This window comes from Chrysochloris asiatica, unplaced genomic scaffold, assembly GCF_000296735.1.
Source record: "Chrysochloris asiatica unplaced genomic scaffold, ChrAsi1.0 scaffold00041, whole genome shotgun sequence".
Classification (NCBI taxonomy): Eukaryota; Metazoa; Chordata; class Mammalia; order Afrosoricida; family Chrysochloridae; genus Chrysochloris; species Chrysochloris asiatica.
The window spans coordinates 5,077,607-5,096,395 of record NW_006408559.1 but is presented as its reverse complement, the minus strand read 5'-3'; the positions used below and the strand labels follow the sequence as shown (position 1 = coordinate 5,096,395).

The 18,789-nt window shown below is 48.3% G+C and overlaps 1 protein-coding gene across 2 annotated transcripts in view; it reads left to right on the top strand.

Annotated features, from left to right (window-relative positions):
* Positions 1-18,789, top strand: part of PLXNA4 (plexin A4) — a 482,253-nt gene that overhangs the window by 415,831 nt on the left and 47,633 nt on the right. For both annotated transcript variants that reach the window (XM_006861144.1, XM_006861145.1), the window contains 6 exons: positions 7,474-7,610; positions 8,759-8,923; positions 14,663-14,756; positions 15,131-15,370; positions 16,044-16,190; positions 16,651-16,885. In XM_006861144.1, coding sequence (XP_006861206.1) covers positions 7,474-7,610; positions 8,759-8,923; positions 14,663-14,756; positions 15,131-15,370; positions 16,044-16,190; positions 16,651-16,885 — 1,018 coding nt within the window. The remainder of the gene's footprint in view (positions 1-7,473; positions 7,611-8,758; positions 8,924-14,662; positions 14,757-15,130; positions 15,371-16,043; positions 16,191-16,650; positions 16,886-18,789) is intronic.

The window sequence follows — 18,789 nt, the reverse complement described above, 5'->3', positions numbered from 1 at the left end:
ATTACCTTTAGTAAAACTTTACTCGCATGGGATATCAAAGAGATTGTCCGATGATTTCCGCATTCCATTGGGTCACCTCCCTTTGGAATGGGCACAAATATGGATCTCTTCCAATCATTTGGCCAGATAGTTGTCTTTCAGATTTCTTGGCATGGATGAGTGAGTGCCTCCTGTGCCGCCTCACTTTCTTGAAAGATTTCAATTTTTATTCCACCAAGTCTTGGTACCTTGGTCTTCACTAATTCCTTCAATGCACCTTGGACTTCTTCCTTCAGTATCATTAGCTCTTGATCATATGCTACCTCTTGAAATTGTTGAACATCAACCATTACCTTTTGGTATAATGACTCTGTGTATTCCCTCTATCTTCTTTTGATGCGTTCTGCATCCTTCAATAATTTGCTCAGAGAATCCTTCAATAATGAAAGTCGAGGCTTGAATTTTTTCTTCAGTTCCCCCAGCTTGAGAAATGCTGAGCATGTTCTTCCCTTTTGGTTTTCTGACTCCGAATCTTTGCACATTTCGTTGTAATGTTTGACTTTGCCTTCTCAAGATGACCTTAGAAATTTTCAGTTCTAAACAATGCCTGCACATTCTACTTTTTTAAGGGTTATTTTTAAAAAGTGTCCTGGAGCCCAACTTGGTACCCATGGGATAGAGCACAACTTGTTCTTGTTAAGTCTCATGACGCTCGTTCAGATTCAGAGCAAGCCTGTTAGGGTTTCTGAGGCTGTATCTTTAGGGGTGCAGAAAGTCTCATCATTCTTCCATGGAGTGGCTGGTGGGTTTGAACCGCCAATCATATTGTTCACACTCCAGTGCTTATCCTGCAGAGCTACTGTGGTCCCAGGCACAAAAGGTTCCTTGGTGATCATGTGCAGTGTGGCTGAGAGTCACTGGCCTAGGGCCAACACTTGGCACACAGTAAGCATTCTGTTTTCGCCCACATGAGTCTCTGACCTGGAATGTGGTTGCATCAGCGGCATTCAGGGAGGGCTTCCTGGAAGATGCAGGGCTTGCAGAAGGAAGAATGTGGTTCTGCAGGTGGATCTTTGGTCATGGATGGCTTTTCCTGGCATAAGATAGGGAGGACTTGGCAGTACACCAAAGATCCGAACAGAGGGAGTGAAGGGAAGGGGCTGAGGGCGAGGAGAAGAGGGTGGAGCAGAGAGTCAGGCCAGGGAAGACCAGGTGTTTACTACAGGGCTGGAATGCACTGTCCAGCAGGTCCCAGGGTTTCTCCCATTTGAGGACATCTCTGGGGACTGTCCTAGGTCCACATGCCTACTTGGGAAGAGGTCTTGTGGAGAAATGGTGCTAGAAGTCCCCTCCCCTGACCCCAATTTGCATTTCAGGGTGAAGCTCCCCATATAGGTAGGAGTGAGGAGCAGAGAGGCTCAGGAGTCTCATCAGGGAGTGGTGAAGTGCCCTCCTCCCCTCCAGCTCTGCAGGACACCCTGCAGGTGACACTGTGGGCCACACGGAAGCCAGGACCCCATCTGAAGCCTTGAAGTAGCTGGGAAACCCCCATTCAGGGTTCCTCTGGTTGGGGGCCCTCCCTCAGGGCTCCTTTGGAAATTCCTCCACATTGCTGAGTTCGGAACAAGGTTTGGGTCTCCTTCCACAGACTCTGCTCTGTGGGTTTCTTCACCCAAGGCCCAGACATCAAGGCCAAGGGAGCCCAAGTCCCTTCTGTGGTCTGTCCTTAGAAGTCTCCTGGGGAACAGCTGCTCTTCCCTCCCCTCTTCCTGCAGCCAGGCAGCAAAGGGAAGAGGGGGTAAATCGCAGTCTCATTTCCAACCAACCCACCACACAACATCTATGGAACATGGCTTGAATAATTAATTCTCACAGCTTTAAAATATAAACCTTCATATCATTCTCTCCCCACCCCCAGAATAACCCCCACCCAGCCTGCCCCAGGCAGCAACAAACAACAAAGGCAACAAGGATTACTATTACTCTTTCCCCTTCTATGCCCTCACACAGGTTACAGTGTCCACTCTATTACACATCGCCCCCCACACCCACACCCCAGGATCTTAGAGCTCCTTGACAGACAGGATCTCCCAGGCCACCCTGCCAAGCTGTGTGTGCAAGTGTCCTCACACACACTGTCACACACACAACCCCACACTGTCACACTCACACATGTACACACTCACAATTCACTCACCTCACTCACACACACAGAAGCACACACATCCACACACTATCACAAGTTGCGTTCCTTCTTCCAGAAGTCAGCCAGACCTGGGTGGGTGGGGCTCTGCCCTAGCCCTGGTATTGTGAACAGAGAGGTTAAGTGACTACTCCAGAGTCACACAGCTAAGCCTAGATCCTTGGCAGCTTTCCCACCTGGCCTGGTCTCTAGGTGAATGAATGAAAAGCTATCCCCCCATCAGCCTGACCTCTGCTCCAGGACACCAAGGGCCACAGAGACCAGCTGCAGCCTAGGGACCAGGCAGCACGGTGGCACCACAAGCCTGGGTCCCCAGAGGAGCCAGGAGCCTACCTGTGTTAGTGCATGGCCCGCCCGTGTGCCCTGCTGTGTATGTGCCCATGGTTCTGTGCCTGCCTTATGTGTATCCATTCATACACATAAGTGTACCCATTCACACCAGTGCAGCATGGGAGCAGGACCCTTCTTCCCTACTACCCCAGGCCCCTTCCATCCCAGGTAGGACCTTGGGGAGCCTTCCTAGGAGTCCAGAGGGCTCAAGTCTTGGAGCTACATTCTTATGTGGAGGGGGGCCACAGGAGAGGAAATCTTTATTTAAATGCAGATCCAGGCTTCTCACCTGGGACTGGGGAAAGTTTTTCCATTAAAATGCTAATGAAAGAGCAAAGTGCTACTCCAAATCCAGGGACCAGGCCTGTTCTCTCCCCTGCTCCCCCCAGCCCCTACTCCTTACTCTACTCTCTCTGGCCTGGATGCAGGCTTTTGGAATCTTCTACCCTTCTTTGTTTTGCCCCGGAGTTTTCCCAGAACCCGCACATTCCACTGCTCTGTCCACTGGAGGTTCTGGGGGAGAGGGTCTCTCCCGAAAAGCATGTTCAAGGCATATGTCACTTTCCTGGAAGAACCAAGAGCTAGAGCTCTGGGTTCAGCCCTCCATTGTGTGTTCCCAAAGCTGTGTGATCTTAGGAAATGTACTTAACATCTTTGAATCCCCTGTCAAATAGACAACAGTGTGGCTTTTTGGGTTAATGTTCTAGATTGCAAAGTCAGTTTGAACCTCAAGGTCGGTGGTTCAAGCTCACCAGCATCAGAAACCTTACACAGGGTCGCTATGGGTCAGAACGGACTCGACAGCACTTAACAAAAACAAGTAGAATTGATGGAGTCCTGGTGTGGCATTGTAGGAGAAGCTCTGAACCATAAAGTCAGTTTGAACCACAAGATTAGAGGTTCAAATCCACCAACCTCTCCTGGGAAACCCTATACAGGGATGCTATGAATCGGAACCGACTCAATAGCATACAACAGTAACAACAGTAGAATTCATGGCGTCCTGGTGTGCTGCTGGAGGATAAGCACTGGATTGCAAAGTCAGTTTGAACCTCAAGGTTGGCAGTTCAAACCCACCAGCTGCTCCTCAGAAACTATACAGGTTTTACTGTTCCAACTCATAGCACTTAACAAAAACAACAAAGTAGAATTGATAACAGACATAAAAACCTTCCTGCTGAGTCCATTCTAACCATCAGTGGTACCCAGTGCAGTCATATGCTGTCTCCCAGCCCCGTGGGCCTCCTCTAGTAACAGACCACACTGAATCCTTATAATGCTGATGATCAGCTTTAACCACAGAATAAATATGTGATGTATGGTGGTGTTGTTAGGTGCCATCAGGACTGTACCAACTCATAGCGATCCTATGCACAACAGAATGAAACACTGCCCAATCCTGGGCCAACCTCACTATTGTTGCCACACTTAAGCCCATTGATGCCGCCACTTTGCCAATCCATCTCACTGGGGGGTCTTCCTCTTCTTCTCTGACCGTCCACTTTACCAAACATGATATCCTTCTCCAGCGACTGGCCCCTCCTGACAATATGTCTGAAGTATGAGAGATGAAGTTTGGCCATCCTGGCCTCCAAGGAGCACTCTGGCTGCACTTCTTCCAAAACAGATTTGTTGGTTCTTTTGATAGCCCACGGCACTTTTAGTATTCTCCTCCAACATCATAACTCAGAAGCATCAATTCTTCTACGGTCTTCCTTATTCACTGTCCAGCTTTTGCATGCATATGAGTTTATTGAAAATACCATGGCTTGAGTCAGGTGCACCTTAGTCCTCAAGCTGACATCTTTGCTCTTCAACACTTTAAAAGGGTTTTGTGCAGCAGATTTGCCTAATGCAATACGTAGTTTGATCTCTTGACTGCTGCTCCTTGAGTGTTGATAGTTGATCCAAAAAGAATGAAGTCCTTGACAACTTCATTCTTTTCTCCTTTGATAAGAATGTTGTTTCTTGGTCCAGTGACAAGAATTTTTGTTTTCTTTACGTTGAGAGTAATCCATACTGAAGGCTGTGCTCTTTGATCTTCATCAGTAAATGTTTTAAGTCTTCTTCACTTTCAGTAAGCAAAGTTGTATCATCTGCATATCAAAGGTTGTTAATGAGTCTTCTTCCAATCCTGATGCCATGTTTTTCTTCATATATCCCAGGTTTTCAGATTATTTGCTCAGCATACAGGTTGAATAAATATGATGAAAGGATACAACCCTGTTGCACACCTTTCTTAAATTTAAACCATTCAGTGTTTCCAAGTTCTGTTCGAACACTGCCTCTTGGTCCATGTACAGATTCCTGATGAGCACAGCTAAGTGTTCCGAATACTCATACTTCACAATGTTGTCCATAGCTTGTCATAATCCACACAATCAAAAGCTTTTGCATAGTTCATAAAGCACATATGAACATCTTTCTAGTATTCTCTGCTTTCAGCCAAGATCCATCGGACATCAGCAATGATATCACTCATTCCATGGCCTCTTCTGAATCCGGCTTGAACCTCTGGAAGTTCTCTGTCAATGCATGCTTGCAGGCTTTCTGTATTACCTTCAATAAAATTTTACTCGCATGTGATATCAAAGAGATTGTCTGATGATTTCCGCATTCCATTGGGTCATCTCTCTTTGGAATGGGCACAGATATGGATCTCTTCCAATCAGTTGGCCAGACAATTGTCTTCCAAATTTCTGGCATAGCTGAGTGAGTGTCTCATGAGCCGCCTCACTTTCTTGAAAGATTTCAATTTTATTCCATCAATTCCTGGTGCCTTGTTCCTTGCCAGTTCCTTCAGTGTACCTGGGACTTCCTTTTTCAGTGTCATTGACTCTTGATCATATGCTACCTCTTGAAACAGTTGAACTGCAACCATTTCCTTTTGGTACAGTGACTCTGTGTATTCCTTCCACCTTCTTTTGATGCTTTCTGTATCATTTAATAATTTGCAAAAAAAAAAAAAATCCTTCAATAATGAAAGTCGAGGCTTGAATTTTTTCTTCAGTTCCCCCAGCTTGAGAAATGCTGAGCGTGTTCTTCCTTTTTGGTTTTCTGACTCCTGATCTTCAGCCCACTGATATTGCCACTTTGCAAATCCATCTCACTGGGGGTCTTCCTCTTTTTCTCAGACCCTCCATTTTACCAAACATGATATCCCTCTCCATTGACTGATCCCTCCTGACAATATGTCCGAAGTATGAGAGATGAAGTCTGGCCATTCTGGCTTCCAAGAGCACTCTGGCTGTACTTCTTCCAACACAGATCTGTTGGTTCTTCTGGCAGTCCATGGCACTTTCAATATTCTCCTCCAATACCATAACTCAAAAGCAGCAGTTCCTCTGCAGTCTTCCTTGTTGACTGTCCAACTCTTGCATGCATATTAGGTTATTGAAATCCTAAAATCATAGAAACCTTTATTAAATAAAAATATCAAAATGTGAAGCCATTGTTTCTCAACATCTCCTCCATCTAAGTCTCTGCACTTCTGAAGACAGTTTCCATCTCTCTTGGAGTCCTGGCGTGACAATGTAGGATAAGACTGGACTACAAGGTTGGTGGTTCAAAGTCACCAGCTATGAGTCGGAAACAAGTTGATGACACTTGAACAGCAGCCATGACAACAATCCCTTTCCCAAATAATTCTGCGCTCTGGCTATTGTTAAGTGCCCTCCACTTGGTTCGGACTCATGAGCCCCCGTTTAAGGATTCTGAGGCTGTAAATCTTTGCAGGAGCAGAAAGCCTCGTCTTTCTCTGGAAGAGTGGCTGGTGCACTTGAGTTGCCAACCTTGGGGTTTGCAGTTTAGTACTTACCCTACAATATTGCCACATTCACCTCTCTTTGATTTGTACCACATTAACACAGCTCTGTCAACATTCTTGAGGGAGCCAAATCATGTTTCTTTTAAATGTTCTTTGTGTCTTGAGGACAAAAAGAATTCTTAAGGGGTAAGATCTGTTGCTAGGGCATTTGAGGTAAGTTTCCCAAGGAAATTCTCACATAGTTCTTGCTTTCCTAGAGGAATGAGCAGGTGCATTGTTGTCATGGGAAAACATCTTCAGCATTTTGGGCCTTTTTCTCACTAATGCAGTTTTCCATTTTCTTAAGATGTCTTCATAATAAGCCCCTGTGACTGACCTGTGACTTATCAGTGCACATAGATACACAGATAAATGTTTAGATACAGATGTATGAAGATGTAAAGGTGGACACTTCAAAAGCCATTAAGTGGGTGTTGTTAAATGTCTTCAAGTCTGTTCCATAGTGACCCTGTCTAGGGCTTCCCTGGCTGTAAATCTTCGCAGGAGCAGAAAGCCTCATCTTTATCCCATGAAGCCACTGGTGGCCTCAAACTGCCAATCTTGTGGTTCGCAATCCAGCATTTATTCAACAGAGCCACCGCGCTCCCTAGTAAGCATATGATGTCGTTAAGTGCCGTTCCAGTGCATAGTGACCCTGTAAAGGGTTTCCAAGAGTGACTGGTGAGTTCGAGCCACTTGACCTTGCAGTTCAAACTGACTTTAGGGTCCAGTGCATTATCTTACGGTGCCACAGTTTCATGGGACAATTCCATGATCAGGTAATTCCATTTTTCCATGAACTTTCGAAGCTCCCTGTAGAATATAGGTGGAGTCTTGGTGTGGTACTATAAGATAAGCACTGGACTGCTAACTGAAAGGTCAGCCGTTCAAAACCAACAGCCACTTCTCAGGAATCCTATACAGGGTCACTGTGAGTCAGAATCCGCTTGACGGCACTTCACAACAACATCAACATAAACTATGGTTTCTCATACTCTACCATGTATCTGCTAAGAAGATGGCACATGTTTTCTGGGAGGCATCTAGTACTAGTTTCCAATGGCAGCTGGCTGCAGTAAAGTAGGGTACCTGTCTCTGGCCCTCCAGAAACCTTGCCCCATCTAAGTGTGTTTCACATTGACCCTTCCCCACACAGACGCTGACTCTCTTGGATCTGAAGCCAAACCGGGGACCTATGTCTGGGGGCACCCAGGTGACCATCACAGGCAGCAACCTGAATGCTGGCAGCAATGTGATTGTGATGTTTGGGAAGCAGCCCTGCCTCTTCCACAGGTAACCCTGAGGGAGGGAAAACTCAGTGTGTCATCTCCACAGGGCAGACCTCACACACAGCCTGTTAGTCTCTGGAGATGAAGCTTCCCAACGTAACTCCTTGGAAATACAGGTAGACAGACCTTGGCGATATCACAGGTGTGGTTCCATATCACAACAGCAAAGCAAATATTGCCGTAAAGCAAATTGCACACGTTTTTTTGATTCCTCACTGCGTATAAAGGTTTTATTTATGCTATGCTATAGCGTAGTGGTTACGAATCGGGCTGCGAACCTTAAGGTCAGCGGTTCGAAACTACCAGCCGCTCTGCGGGAGAAAGATGAGGCTTTCTACTCCCGTAAAGATTTACACCCTCGGAAACCCTGTACAGGGTCGCTATGGGTCGGAACCGACTCGATGGCACTTAACAACAACAACAACATAGTCTATTCAGTGTGTCATCGCATTATGAACAACTTTTAAATGTTGGGAACACGACCAAAACATGACACAGAGACATCAAGTGAACACATGCTATTGGGAAAATGGTGTCCATAGATTTGCTTCATGTAGGGTTCCCACAAGCCTTCAATATTCATGAAGCGCAGGAAAGCCAAGCTCAATAAAACAAAGTCTGCCAGTACTTCCTTCAGCTCCCTCCTGGGTGGTGTGTCTTTGGTCTCCATTTTCCTTGTTGCCACCAAACAACTCACTTCCCAGAGCCCCAGGTTTCCACAGAACACTGGATCTACTCTAGAACTCCCACCCTGGGTCTAAGCCAGCGGGGCCTGCTGGAAGCCTCGAGGAGCCGAGGCTTTGTCTCCCTGGGTCCCACTACCAGCCCCAGACGTGCGCCTCTGCAAGCCAATGGGTAGACAGGAGAGACACTCAGAGAGAAGGTGGTGGTGAGAAGGTGGTGGTCACTCCTTCACCTGAACAAGGTTCTCTGGAGAGAGGGTTTCCTGATGGAGCCATTCTGAGGGCAGTGACAGCTCAGCCCTGGGGCCTTCGGTCTGGCATTCTCAGTGCTCTGCACCTGATGCCTTGCTCACCCTTTGCCCACAAGAGTTCTGACATACAGGGAAGAGGGGCATGGGGTGCCCTGACCCACAACCCCCATCCCTCCTCAAGAGCCCAGGGTCCAGTACTGTCATCTTCTCTCCCCCAGGCGGTCCCCATCCTACATCGTCTGCAACACCACGTCCTCAGAGGAGGTGCTGGAGATGAAGGTGACGGTGCAGGTAGACCGGGCCAGGGTCCACCAGGACCTGTCCTTCCAGTACGTGGAGGACCCCACCATCGTGCGGATTGAACCTGAATGGAGCATTGTCAGGTAGGAGTGACCCCCCTGGACTACCTTCCAAGGAGAGTTATCCAAGGCCAACTTCTAAGGAAAATTATGGAGCCCAGTCCTGCCCTGGGAGCTCACAAACTGGGATTATGGGGCTCCCTTGTTCCTAAGAGCACCTCTGAGGAGATCCACAAGATCAGATTCCCCATTTAAGGGTGAGAGGTGCACTGTGAGCATCTTCCCACCTCCCACAGTGACTGAGTATGGTTGACAATCTGCTCACCAAACCTCACATCTAGCAAAAGTGGGCAGTAATTCCCGCCTGCCTTCAGGCTGAGGGACGTGTGAGAAGAGAAGGATCATGCCATGTCATCCTGCTCTGAGGGGAAGTCTGTCCTGGCCACTCTAGCCCACCTCAGTGCCCCCGAAATCCTGCTTCTGGGTCCTTGTTACTTTCTGTCCACTCTTCTACTGAAAACTCCTCCAGGGCTGGGACTGGTCGTGTTTCTGCTTCCCCAGTGCCCAAGATGTATGCTGGATGAATGTTGGAGAAGGAGGGGCACAGGTATCCAGGACTGGTATAGGAAGCCCCTTGGGCTGGGAGTGCTGGTCCTGGCCCACCCCTCATAGCTGACGTGGGCATGTGGCATGACCCTCCTGGGCCTCTGGGCCTATACCAATGCACTGGGTGATTTCTCTTTTAATTTTTATTTAACAATGGAATTTTTTAAAGCAGTTTTACTTGCAGAAACAACAATGAGTTCCATGCACCATGCCCCGCCACCCCCTGAACACTCTCCCTTTATTGTTTACATCTTGTACTCATGTGGAATGCTTGCTGCAATTGAAGAACCAATGCTGATTCATTATCGTTAACTGATATCCACAGATTACATCGGTCACTCTTTGTGTTGTACAGCCCTGTGGGTTTTCACAAATTTGTTATGTCATGAAACTTCCCTGAGTAACATATCTGCATCCCTAACCCACCTGAAGAAAAACATGGCATCAGGATTGGTGGAAGACTCATTAACAACCTGTGATATGCTGATGGTACAACCTTGCTTGCTGAAAGTGAAGAGGACTTGAAACATATACTTATGAAGATCACAGAGCACAGCCTTAGATATGGATTACATCTCAATGTTAAAGAAAACAAAAATCCTCACCACTGGACCAATCAATAAACAGCATTCTTATCAATGGAGAAGAGATTGAAGTTGTCAAGGACTTCATTCTTCTTGGATCAACTGTCAACACTCACGGAAGCAGTGGTCAAGAGATCAGATGACGTATTGCATTGGGCAAATCTGCTGCACAGGAACTTTTTAAAGTGCTGAAGAGCAGAGATGTCAGCTTGAGGACTAAGGTGTGCCTGACCCAAGCCATGATATTTTCAATAACCTCATATGGATGCGAAAACTGGACAGTGAATAAGGAAGATCGTAGAAGAATTGATGCTTTTGAGTTGTGGTGTTGGAGGAGAATACTGAAAGTGCCATGGACAGCCAAAAGAACCAATAGATCTGTTTTGGAAGAAGTGCAGCCAGAGTGCTCCTTGGAGGCCGAGATGGCTAAGCTTCGTCTCTCCTACTTTGGACACATTGTCCAGAGAGAACAGTCGCTGGAGAAGGATGTCATGCTGGGTAAGGTGGAGGGTCAGAGAAAAAGAGGAAGACCCCCAACGAGATGGATCAGCCAGGTGGCATCATTGGTGGTGTCAAGTGTGGCAGCGGTAGTGAGGTTGGCCCAGGATCGGACATTGTTTTGTTCTGCTGTGCATGGGGTAACTTTGAGTTGGTTCCGACTCGATGGCACCTGACAACAACAACAACAACCCACCTGAATCCCTGGAACCCATTGGTCTTTCATTGTTTCTACCGTTTGGCTGGTTTTGGAATCCTAGTAGCTGGAATCCAGGACTCATCTGTCAGCATGTTATACTGTGTTAGCTTGTGTGTAGATATGATGCTGGAATTCTAAATGCCAGTCGCATCGCTCATGGTGGACAGCTTTCAGCTGAGCTTTCAGACTGGACCAACTAGGAAGGAGATGTGAACTACTTCTGAATGTTTAGCTGCTGAAAACATTATGAATAGCAATAGAACACTATCAGATAGCACCAGAATATGGAATATTGAAACATTATAAATAGCTCCAGAATACTGTCAGCTATAGCACCGGAAAAGAAGTCCCTCAGGTTGGAAGGCACTCAAAATACAACTGGGGGAAGAGCTGCCTCCTCAAAGTAGAATTGGCCATGATGATACAAATGGACTTTTAGAACCTTTATTTACTGATGGGACACAACTCAAAATGAGGAGAAACCATTGTAAACACCCATTAATAATCAGAATATGGAATGTAAGAAGTATGAATCTAGGAAAATTATAAGTTGTCAAAAATGAAATGGAACGCACAAAGATCGATAGCCTGGGCATTGATGAGCTGAAACAGACTGGTGTTGGCCATTTTGAATCTGACAATCACATAGTTTACTATGCTAAGAGTGACAAATTGAAGAGGAATGGTGCCACATTCATCATCAACAAGAACATTTCAAGATCTCAGTTAGAGGCCTGGTGGGGCTAGACAGTTCCTGACCCACGTTCATTTCCACCCTCTGGTACTCTAACTTTTAGGCATATGGGTATTATCCTATCAGACAGCATTATATTGCTGTCTGATAGGATAATACCCATATGCCTAAAAGGGAGACCAGGTAATACCACTATTCTTCAACTTTATGCACCAACCACTAAAGCCAGTGATGATGAAATTAAAGAATTCTGCCAAAATCTTCAGTCTGAAATTGATCAAACATAATCGAGATATATTGATGAATACTGTTAATTAGTATGCAAAGGTTAGGAACAAAGAGGAAGGATCAGTAGTTTGAAAATATAGTCTTGGTAATTGAAATGATGCTGGAGATTGCAGGACCAATGACTTATTAATTGTAGAATACCTTTTTTAAACAACATAAAAGATACTATACACATGAACCTCACCAGGTGGAATACATAGAAATCAGACTGACTACATCTTTGAAAAGAGACGATGGAAAAGTTCCATATCATCAACCAAAATAAGGCCAGGGGAAGACTGTGGCACAGACCATCAATTGTTCAATTACAAGTTCAGACTGATGCTGAAGAAATTTTTTAAAAGTTCAGAAGAGCCAGATTATGACTGCAAACATATCCTACCTGAATGTAGAGATCGTTTGTAGAACAGATTTGATGAATTAGACACTAATAATGAAGACTATAAGAGTTGTGGGATAACATCAAGAATATCATCGGGAAGAAAGCAAAAAGTCATTAAGAAGACAAGAAAGAAGAAAAAACCCAAAATGGATGTCAGAAGAGACTAGGAAACTTGCTCTCCAACAAAGATACCAAAGCAAATGAAAGAAATGAGGAGGTAACATTACTGAACAGAAAATTTCAAAATACAGCTCAAGATGACAAAGTCAAGTATTATAATGAAAAGATCTAGAGTTAGAAAACCAAAAGAGAAGAACATGCTCAGCATTTCTCAAGCTCTAAGAACTGAAAAATTCAAGCCTCAACTTTCAGCATTGATGGATTCAATGGGCAAAGCACTGACTACTGCAGAAAGTACCAAAAGAAGAGAAAAGGAAAATGTACCAAAAGAAGAGAAAAGGAAAATGTACCAAAAGAAGAGAAAAGGAAGACACAGATTCAGTGTACCAAAAGGAAATGGTCAGGTTCAGTCATTTCAAGAGGTAGCATATGATCAAAGAACAAGGTCCAGGAATTGATGAACTACAAATTGAAATCTTTCAACAGACTGATGTGGCACTGGAGGTGATCATACATCCTAGTCAAGACCCGTGGAGGACAGCTACCTGGCCAATTGATCAGAAGAGATCCATTTTTGTGTCCATTCCAAAGAGAGGTGACCAAACAATATGTGGAAATTATCAGACAATATCATCAATACCAAATGCAAGTAAAATTTTGCTAAAGGTAACTCAGGATGGCAAGACTTCATCTCTCATATTGAGGACATATTATCAGGAGGGACCAGTTCCTGGAGAAGGACATCATGCTTGGTAAAGGGGAGGGTCAGTGAAAAAGAGGAAGACCCCAAGTGAGATGGATTGGCACAATGGCAGCAGCAATGGACTCAAAGTTAACAACAATTGTGAGGCTGATACAGGACCAAGCAGTGTTTCATTCTGTTGTGAGTAGGGTTTCTACAAGTCACAAATGACTCCATGGCACCTAACAACAACAGCAGTTGAAATGATACCACAGAGCTCTAAATCTCTCTTAGTTCTAAATCTCTCAGTACCCCAAGGACCTTGGTCCAGTGGGTGTGAGTGGGGTTGTCACTCCCGCCAGTGCTGTGGACAGACAGCCCAAGTTGGCTTTTCCATGTTGTGGAGTCTCTCAGGAGATGGCCCTGCAGAGGTGTACTGGGGCATCCAGGGGCAGCTAGGGAAGGCACTAAGCATTTGGGGTCAACAAGCTCCACCACTCAGCATCCCAGGGACAGTGAACGTTATAACCTCCCTGAGTCTAGCGTGTCTCATCTATCGGCTCTTTCACAGGCATCTTAGGAATTAATACAGGTGTTGGGATCAATAACACAGGTGTGTGGGATTGATGGCATGAGTATGTAGGATACATGACACAGGTGTGTGTGTGTGTGTGTGTGACCATGACATATGTGTGTAAGATTCATGGCACAGGTGTGTGGTACCATGACACTGGTGTGTGAGACCCATTATGCAGGTGCATGGGATCATGACACAGGTGTGTGGTATCCATGATACCAGTGTGTGTGATCCATGACACAGTTTGAGGCATCCATGACACAGGTGTGTGGCATCCATGGCTGATGAGATGGGGAGAGGGAAGCCCACAGGAACTCTCTGAACGGAAGGACCCCTTTTGGGTGTCAGAAGACTCTCCTGAGTGTGTGTGTGTGTGTGCATGCACATGTGTGTGCGCTGTGGGCATACCTGGGAGAGTCGTTAGAGTACCGGAGGGTGGAAATGAATGTGGGTCAGGAACTGTCTAGCCCCACCAGGCCTCTAACTGAGTTGCTGAATCCCGTTTTGGGTGAATCCCATTTCGGGGAGCAGGATGCCCCTCTAACTGAGTTGCTGAATCCCATTTTGGGGAGCAGGATGCCCCTCGAAGACGCTCTCTTGGTCATGGGTAAGGCCGTTTTTCACTTTCCTCTGCGTGGCCCCCAAGGAAGCTACAGCCCGGGGGCATCTCTCTTCCCACCCCCAATACCAGCTCTCCACTGCCATGAGGACAGGGGAGTGACTTGACCCTTCCCCATCAGAGGAGTCACAGCCCTCACACCTGGCCCAGCCTCACCTCTCAGAGCCGCCAAAGGGGCCATAGTAATGTGACTGCCCTGCTCTTCTCAGTGAGGGGGCCTCTCAGCACTGTTGAAGGGAACCTGTCCCTCAAGATGACCATCTGGAGCAAGGTTTCTATTAAGCCCAGGAAAAGGTGAAAAGACCCTGAGACATCAGGAACTGTGAAGAAGAGGAGGCCTGGGAGACCCAAGGGGCTGTGTTGGGGACAGGGCCTCCCTGAGGTTCACCTGCAAACTTGCCCAGGGTCATCACTGCATTGAATGCATGGATCACACATCCTTCCTATTCTATCAGCATCTTGTTGTGGTCCCCAGGGCCCTCATTCCATGTTCCTTAACATTGTAGTCGTAGTCACTGATTCTATTGCTTGCCCTAGTCCAACGAGCCTCACATCTTCTCCTTTTTCTGGCCAGTGGGAACACGCCCATTGCTGTGTGGGGGACGAACCTGGACCTCATACAGAACCCTCAGATCCGGGCCAAGCATGGCGGGAAGGAGCACATCAACGTGAGTGTTTCTGGGGTGCTTCCCTAGAGGTGTGGGCTTCCCAGGGCCTACGGCAGGCCCCCATGCACATGTGCTTGCACATCTCCAGTGCTGGGAGGTGGGGCCGGAAGCACTCCCTCTGCAGCTTGCCCCCACCCCCTCAAATCCCACTGCTGATGACTTGGACAGTCAGCCCATAGTTGCTCAGGAGTGAAAACAGAGGTGGGTGCCGCTACCCAGCTGCCACCTGGAGTGCCCAGGTCGGGTGGTCCTGGCTGCTCCATGGTCCCTCATGTCGGTTGCATGTGATGCTGAACACACCTGGAGATGGTTCCCCTGGTCGGGGCATGGAGACCTGCTGCAGAGTCAGGAGTTCCCTCTGGCTCCTCCCACAGATCTGTGAGGTTCTCAACGACACGGAAATGACCTGTCAGGCCCCGGCCCTCACCCTGGGGCCTGACCAACAGTCTGACCTGACTGAGAGGCCCGAGGAGTTTGGCTTCATCCTTGACAATGTCCAATCCCTGCTCATCCTCAACAAGACCAATTTCACCTACTATCCCAACCCGGTGTTTGAGGCCTTTGGACCCTCGGGGATCCTGGAACTCAAGCCAGGCACACCCATCATATTGAAGGTAGGCTGGGGCAGATGCCCTGAGACTCTGTGCTGGACTCTGCTCTGAGTGCGAATCTAGAGAAAAGTCTCTTCCAGGGCTATGATCAGAGCAGCCAGAGATGCCCTGGGCAGGTGACCCAAGAGCACAGGAATTGGGGGCACAGGCTGACAGCTCTACAGTTCCATGCAAGCATAGCATAGAGTTATGTTGGAACATAGACTGCACATTCATTTGAACTCAGCTGCCACTCTGGATCAACCCATAGTGATGGAAGGAGCCCTGGTGTCACCATGGGTTAAGCACTTGGGCATCAAATCAAAAGGTAGTTTGAATCCATCAGCCGCTCTCCTGGAAAAAGATGAGGCAGCCTGTTTGCGTACAGATTTATATCTTCAGAAACCCTAGGCGGGCAGTTCAACTCTGTCCTACATGAATCAGCAATGGGTTTGGAGTGATAGCGAGGGATTCTGTGTTAAGAAGGATTCTGAGGGTTGGTTTCAGATAAGCTGAAAAGAGTGCTGACTGGAAGGAAGTGGGCAACATAGGGTAATAGACTGACCATGAGTTGCCTGGACTCATTATAGAACGTAGCCTCTCCCTCAGGTCACCTGCAGGGTGGGGCCTCCTGTTGGGGAGACAGGGCTGCCAGCCAATAGCTGGGTGCTGACCCTGGATGCTCCTGTCCATGCAGGGCAAGAACCTGATCCCGCCGGTGGCTGGGGGCAACGTGAAGCTCAACTACACGGTGCTGGTGGGGGAGAAGCCCTGCACAGTGACCGTGTCGGATGTGCAACTGCTTTGCGAATCCCCCAACCTCATCGGGAGGCACAAAGTGATGGTGAGGCTGCTGGCCTGGGCTGGGGTGGCCTGGATGCAGGGGGCCAGGCCACCAGGGCTCTGCAGGGTGGGATTCTGGCTGTTCCCCAAGCTCTGCCTAACTACTCACCACCCTAACTCCTCCTCCTACCCCGTCCCCAACATCTCTTGCACTCGGTCATTCTTTCCACACTGCCAACCAATATAGCATTCAGTAATGTGCAGAATCATCTGCCTGCCTCTGGTGCATCCTGACAGTGGGGCTGGGTATGCTGGGGGCCAGTGCCCAGTGTCCTGGAGCTGGATTCTGCCCAGGACACTGAGGACACTGTTCCACATGAAGATGCCACCGGGGCTGTGCAGTTCTGTATGGGGTGCCCAGTCCGTGTCTGCTCACAACTCGCCCAGTCTCCAGCTGCTCAGCAACTTGGGTGGGCCCACATACTCCACCCCACCCATGCCCCCCTGCTTTGTGCCCCCAGGCCCGGGTCGGCGGCATGGAGTACTCCCCGGGCATGGTGTATATCGCCCCTGACAGCCCACTCAGTCTGCCCGCCATAGTCAGCATTGCCGTGGCCGGTGGCCTGCTCATCATTTTCATCGTGGCGGTTCTCATCGCCTACAAGCGTAAGTCCCGAGAGAGTGACCTCACCCTGAAGCGGCTGCAGATGCAGATGGACAACCTGGAGTCCCGCGTGGCCCTGGAGTGTAAGGAAGGTGAGAGACCACTGCGCCAGAGCACCCACTGGACTGGGAACAGGCGAGCATTGGTGAGCCAGCGTGCATGAATGTGTGTGTGAGTGGTGGAGTATACGAGTGTCTGTGTGAGAGTGTGAGAGAGGATGCGTGTATCTGAATGCGTGGGGTTTGGTGTGCACATGTCTACGAATGTGAACTGTGTGACTGAATGTTTGGGTGTGATGTATACGTTGTGCATGAGTGAGGTGTGAGTATTCTGAGAGCTGTGTGTACATACCAGTGTGTTGAGAGGGTGTGTACCTTGGATACGGTGTGAGTAAGAGTGTACTGGACTGCGTGGGCAGCTCTGCTCCCGTGTCCAGACCACGCGTCCTGCAGGCCCAGACGACACTGGGGCCCCACCCCTCCTTTTCCCACCGAAGATGACACTCATTTTGTGTCTCCTAGAGCCACCTTCAGGCTGAGCGGCCTCATGCACCACCCAGGGGAGACCCGGGTGCCTTGGGGTGGCGTGTTCGCGCATCTTCAGCCTTCTTCTTTAGCAGGCAGGCAAGGCAGTAGGGTTGATCCGAGAAACAGAAGACTGTTTCCCAGCTTGTGTTGAAAACTTACAAACCCAGCTATGACGTGAAATCGCTGCCTTGTAGGCCTCAGTACATAGTTCTGTGCAACCCCCAGGCCGCTCTGGGGGCGATTTCCACGTAGTCAGTGGGCAGCATCCGGGGCTCTGCTCCCACCCGGGATGCAGGGCTGTTCGCTGGGGAAGTGGTCCAGTCCGCCCCTCTCTGCTTCCTTCAGCTGCCAACACAGCATCCGCCTTGTGGGACTGTTAATTACTGCCTTTTATTATATTTACGCTGCTTAATTTTTTTCTTCGCAATGTACTCTTCCCTCTAATTAGGTGTAGTGATTAGAATCTCTTTTATGCGTGGCAGGTGCGCAGCTTTGAATGTTTGAGGCGCTCCGGTAGCTTAGCGGAAAACTGCCGACCGATAAAAAGCCAGCTCTCTCTGCTTCTCCTCCCGCCTGCTGAGACTGGCTGGGAGGGCCGCCAAGAGGTGTAGAGAGGTCCCCTCAGAAGGTTCCCGAAGACCGGGAGCTAGTAGACAGGAGGCCTCTCTGCCTGGGCGTCAGGAGAAAGCGTGGGAGCTGGCTGGAAGGAAACCTCATCAGAGCATGTACCGGAACAGCCCCTTCCAGGATCCCAGGAGGGGCGGGGCGTGCACGGGGCGGGGCCGGTTGGGTGGGGCAGGCAGGCAGGTGGGCTCTGAGAGACTTTGCCACAGACCAGGAGGAATCCTGCACGACTCAGAAGAGGTCCAGCCAGGTCTTCACCAACCTGACCTGTAGCACACGTATGTGCACAACTTCCACACTAACACACCCACTTGATTACCACATTCTTACCCACATAGACATGTGTATATACATACATGACCACTCAAACACACACATACATACCTATACACATATGCACACACGCTCACAGATATACATATACCTATCTATACATGCAACCACACATACACTCACATATGCATACACACATTTCTTTATGCTAGCTACATGTAGGAGCTCTGGTGGCATAATGGTTATGAGTCAGGCTGCTAACCTCAAGGTCAGCAGTTCGAAACTACCAGCCGTTCCACAGGAGAAAGATGAGGCTTTCTGCTCCCGTACAGATTTACAGTGTCAGAAACCTTACACCGACTCCACGGCACACCACCACCACCACCCCCATGCCCACATATATACAATCCTACACTCACATATATGCACGCTTACACACATTTATGCACACACAGGCACATAGCATGTATTCATATACTCACATACTCTCATGCACACACATTTATACAGACACACACACACACTGTACTGTGCCCAGGATGAGTGTGATAGCAGTTTGTCCCCTTGGCCAC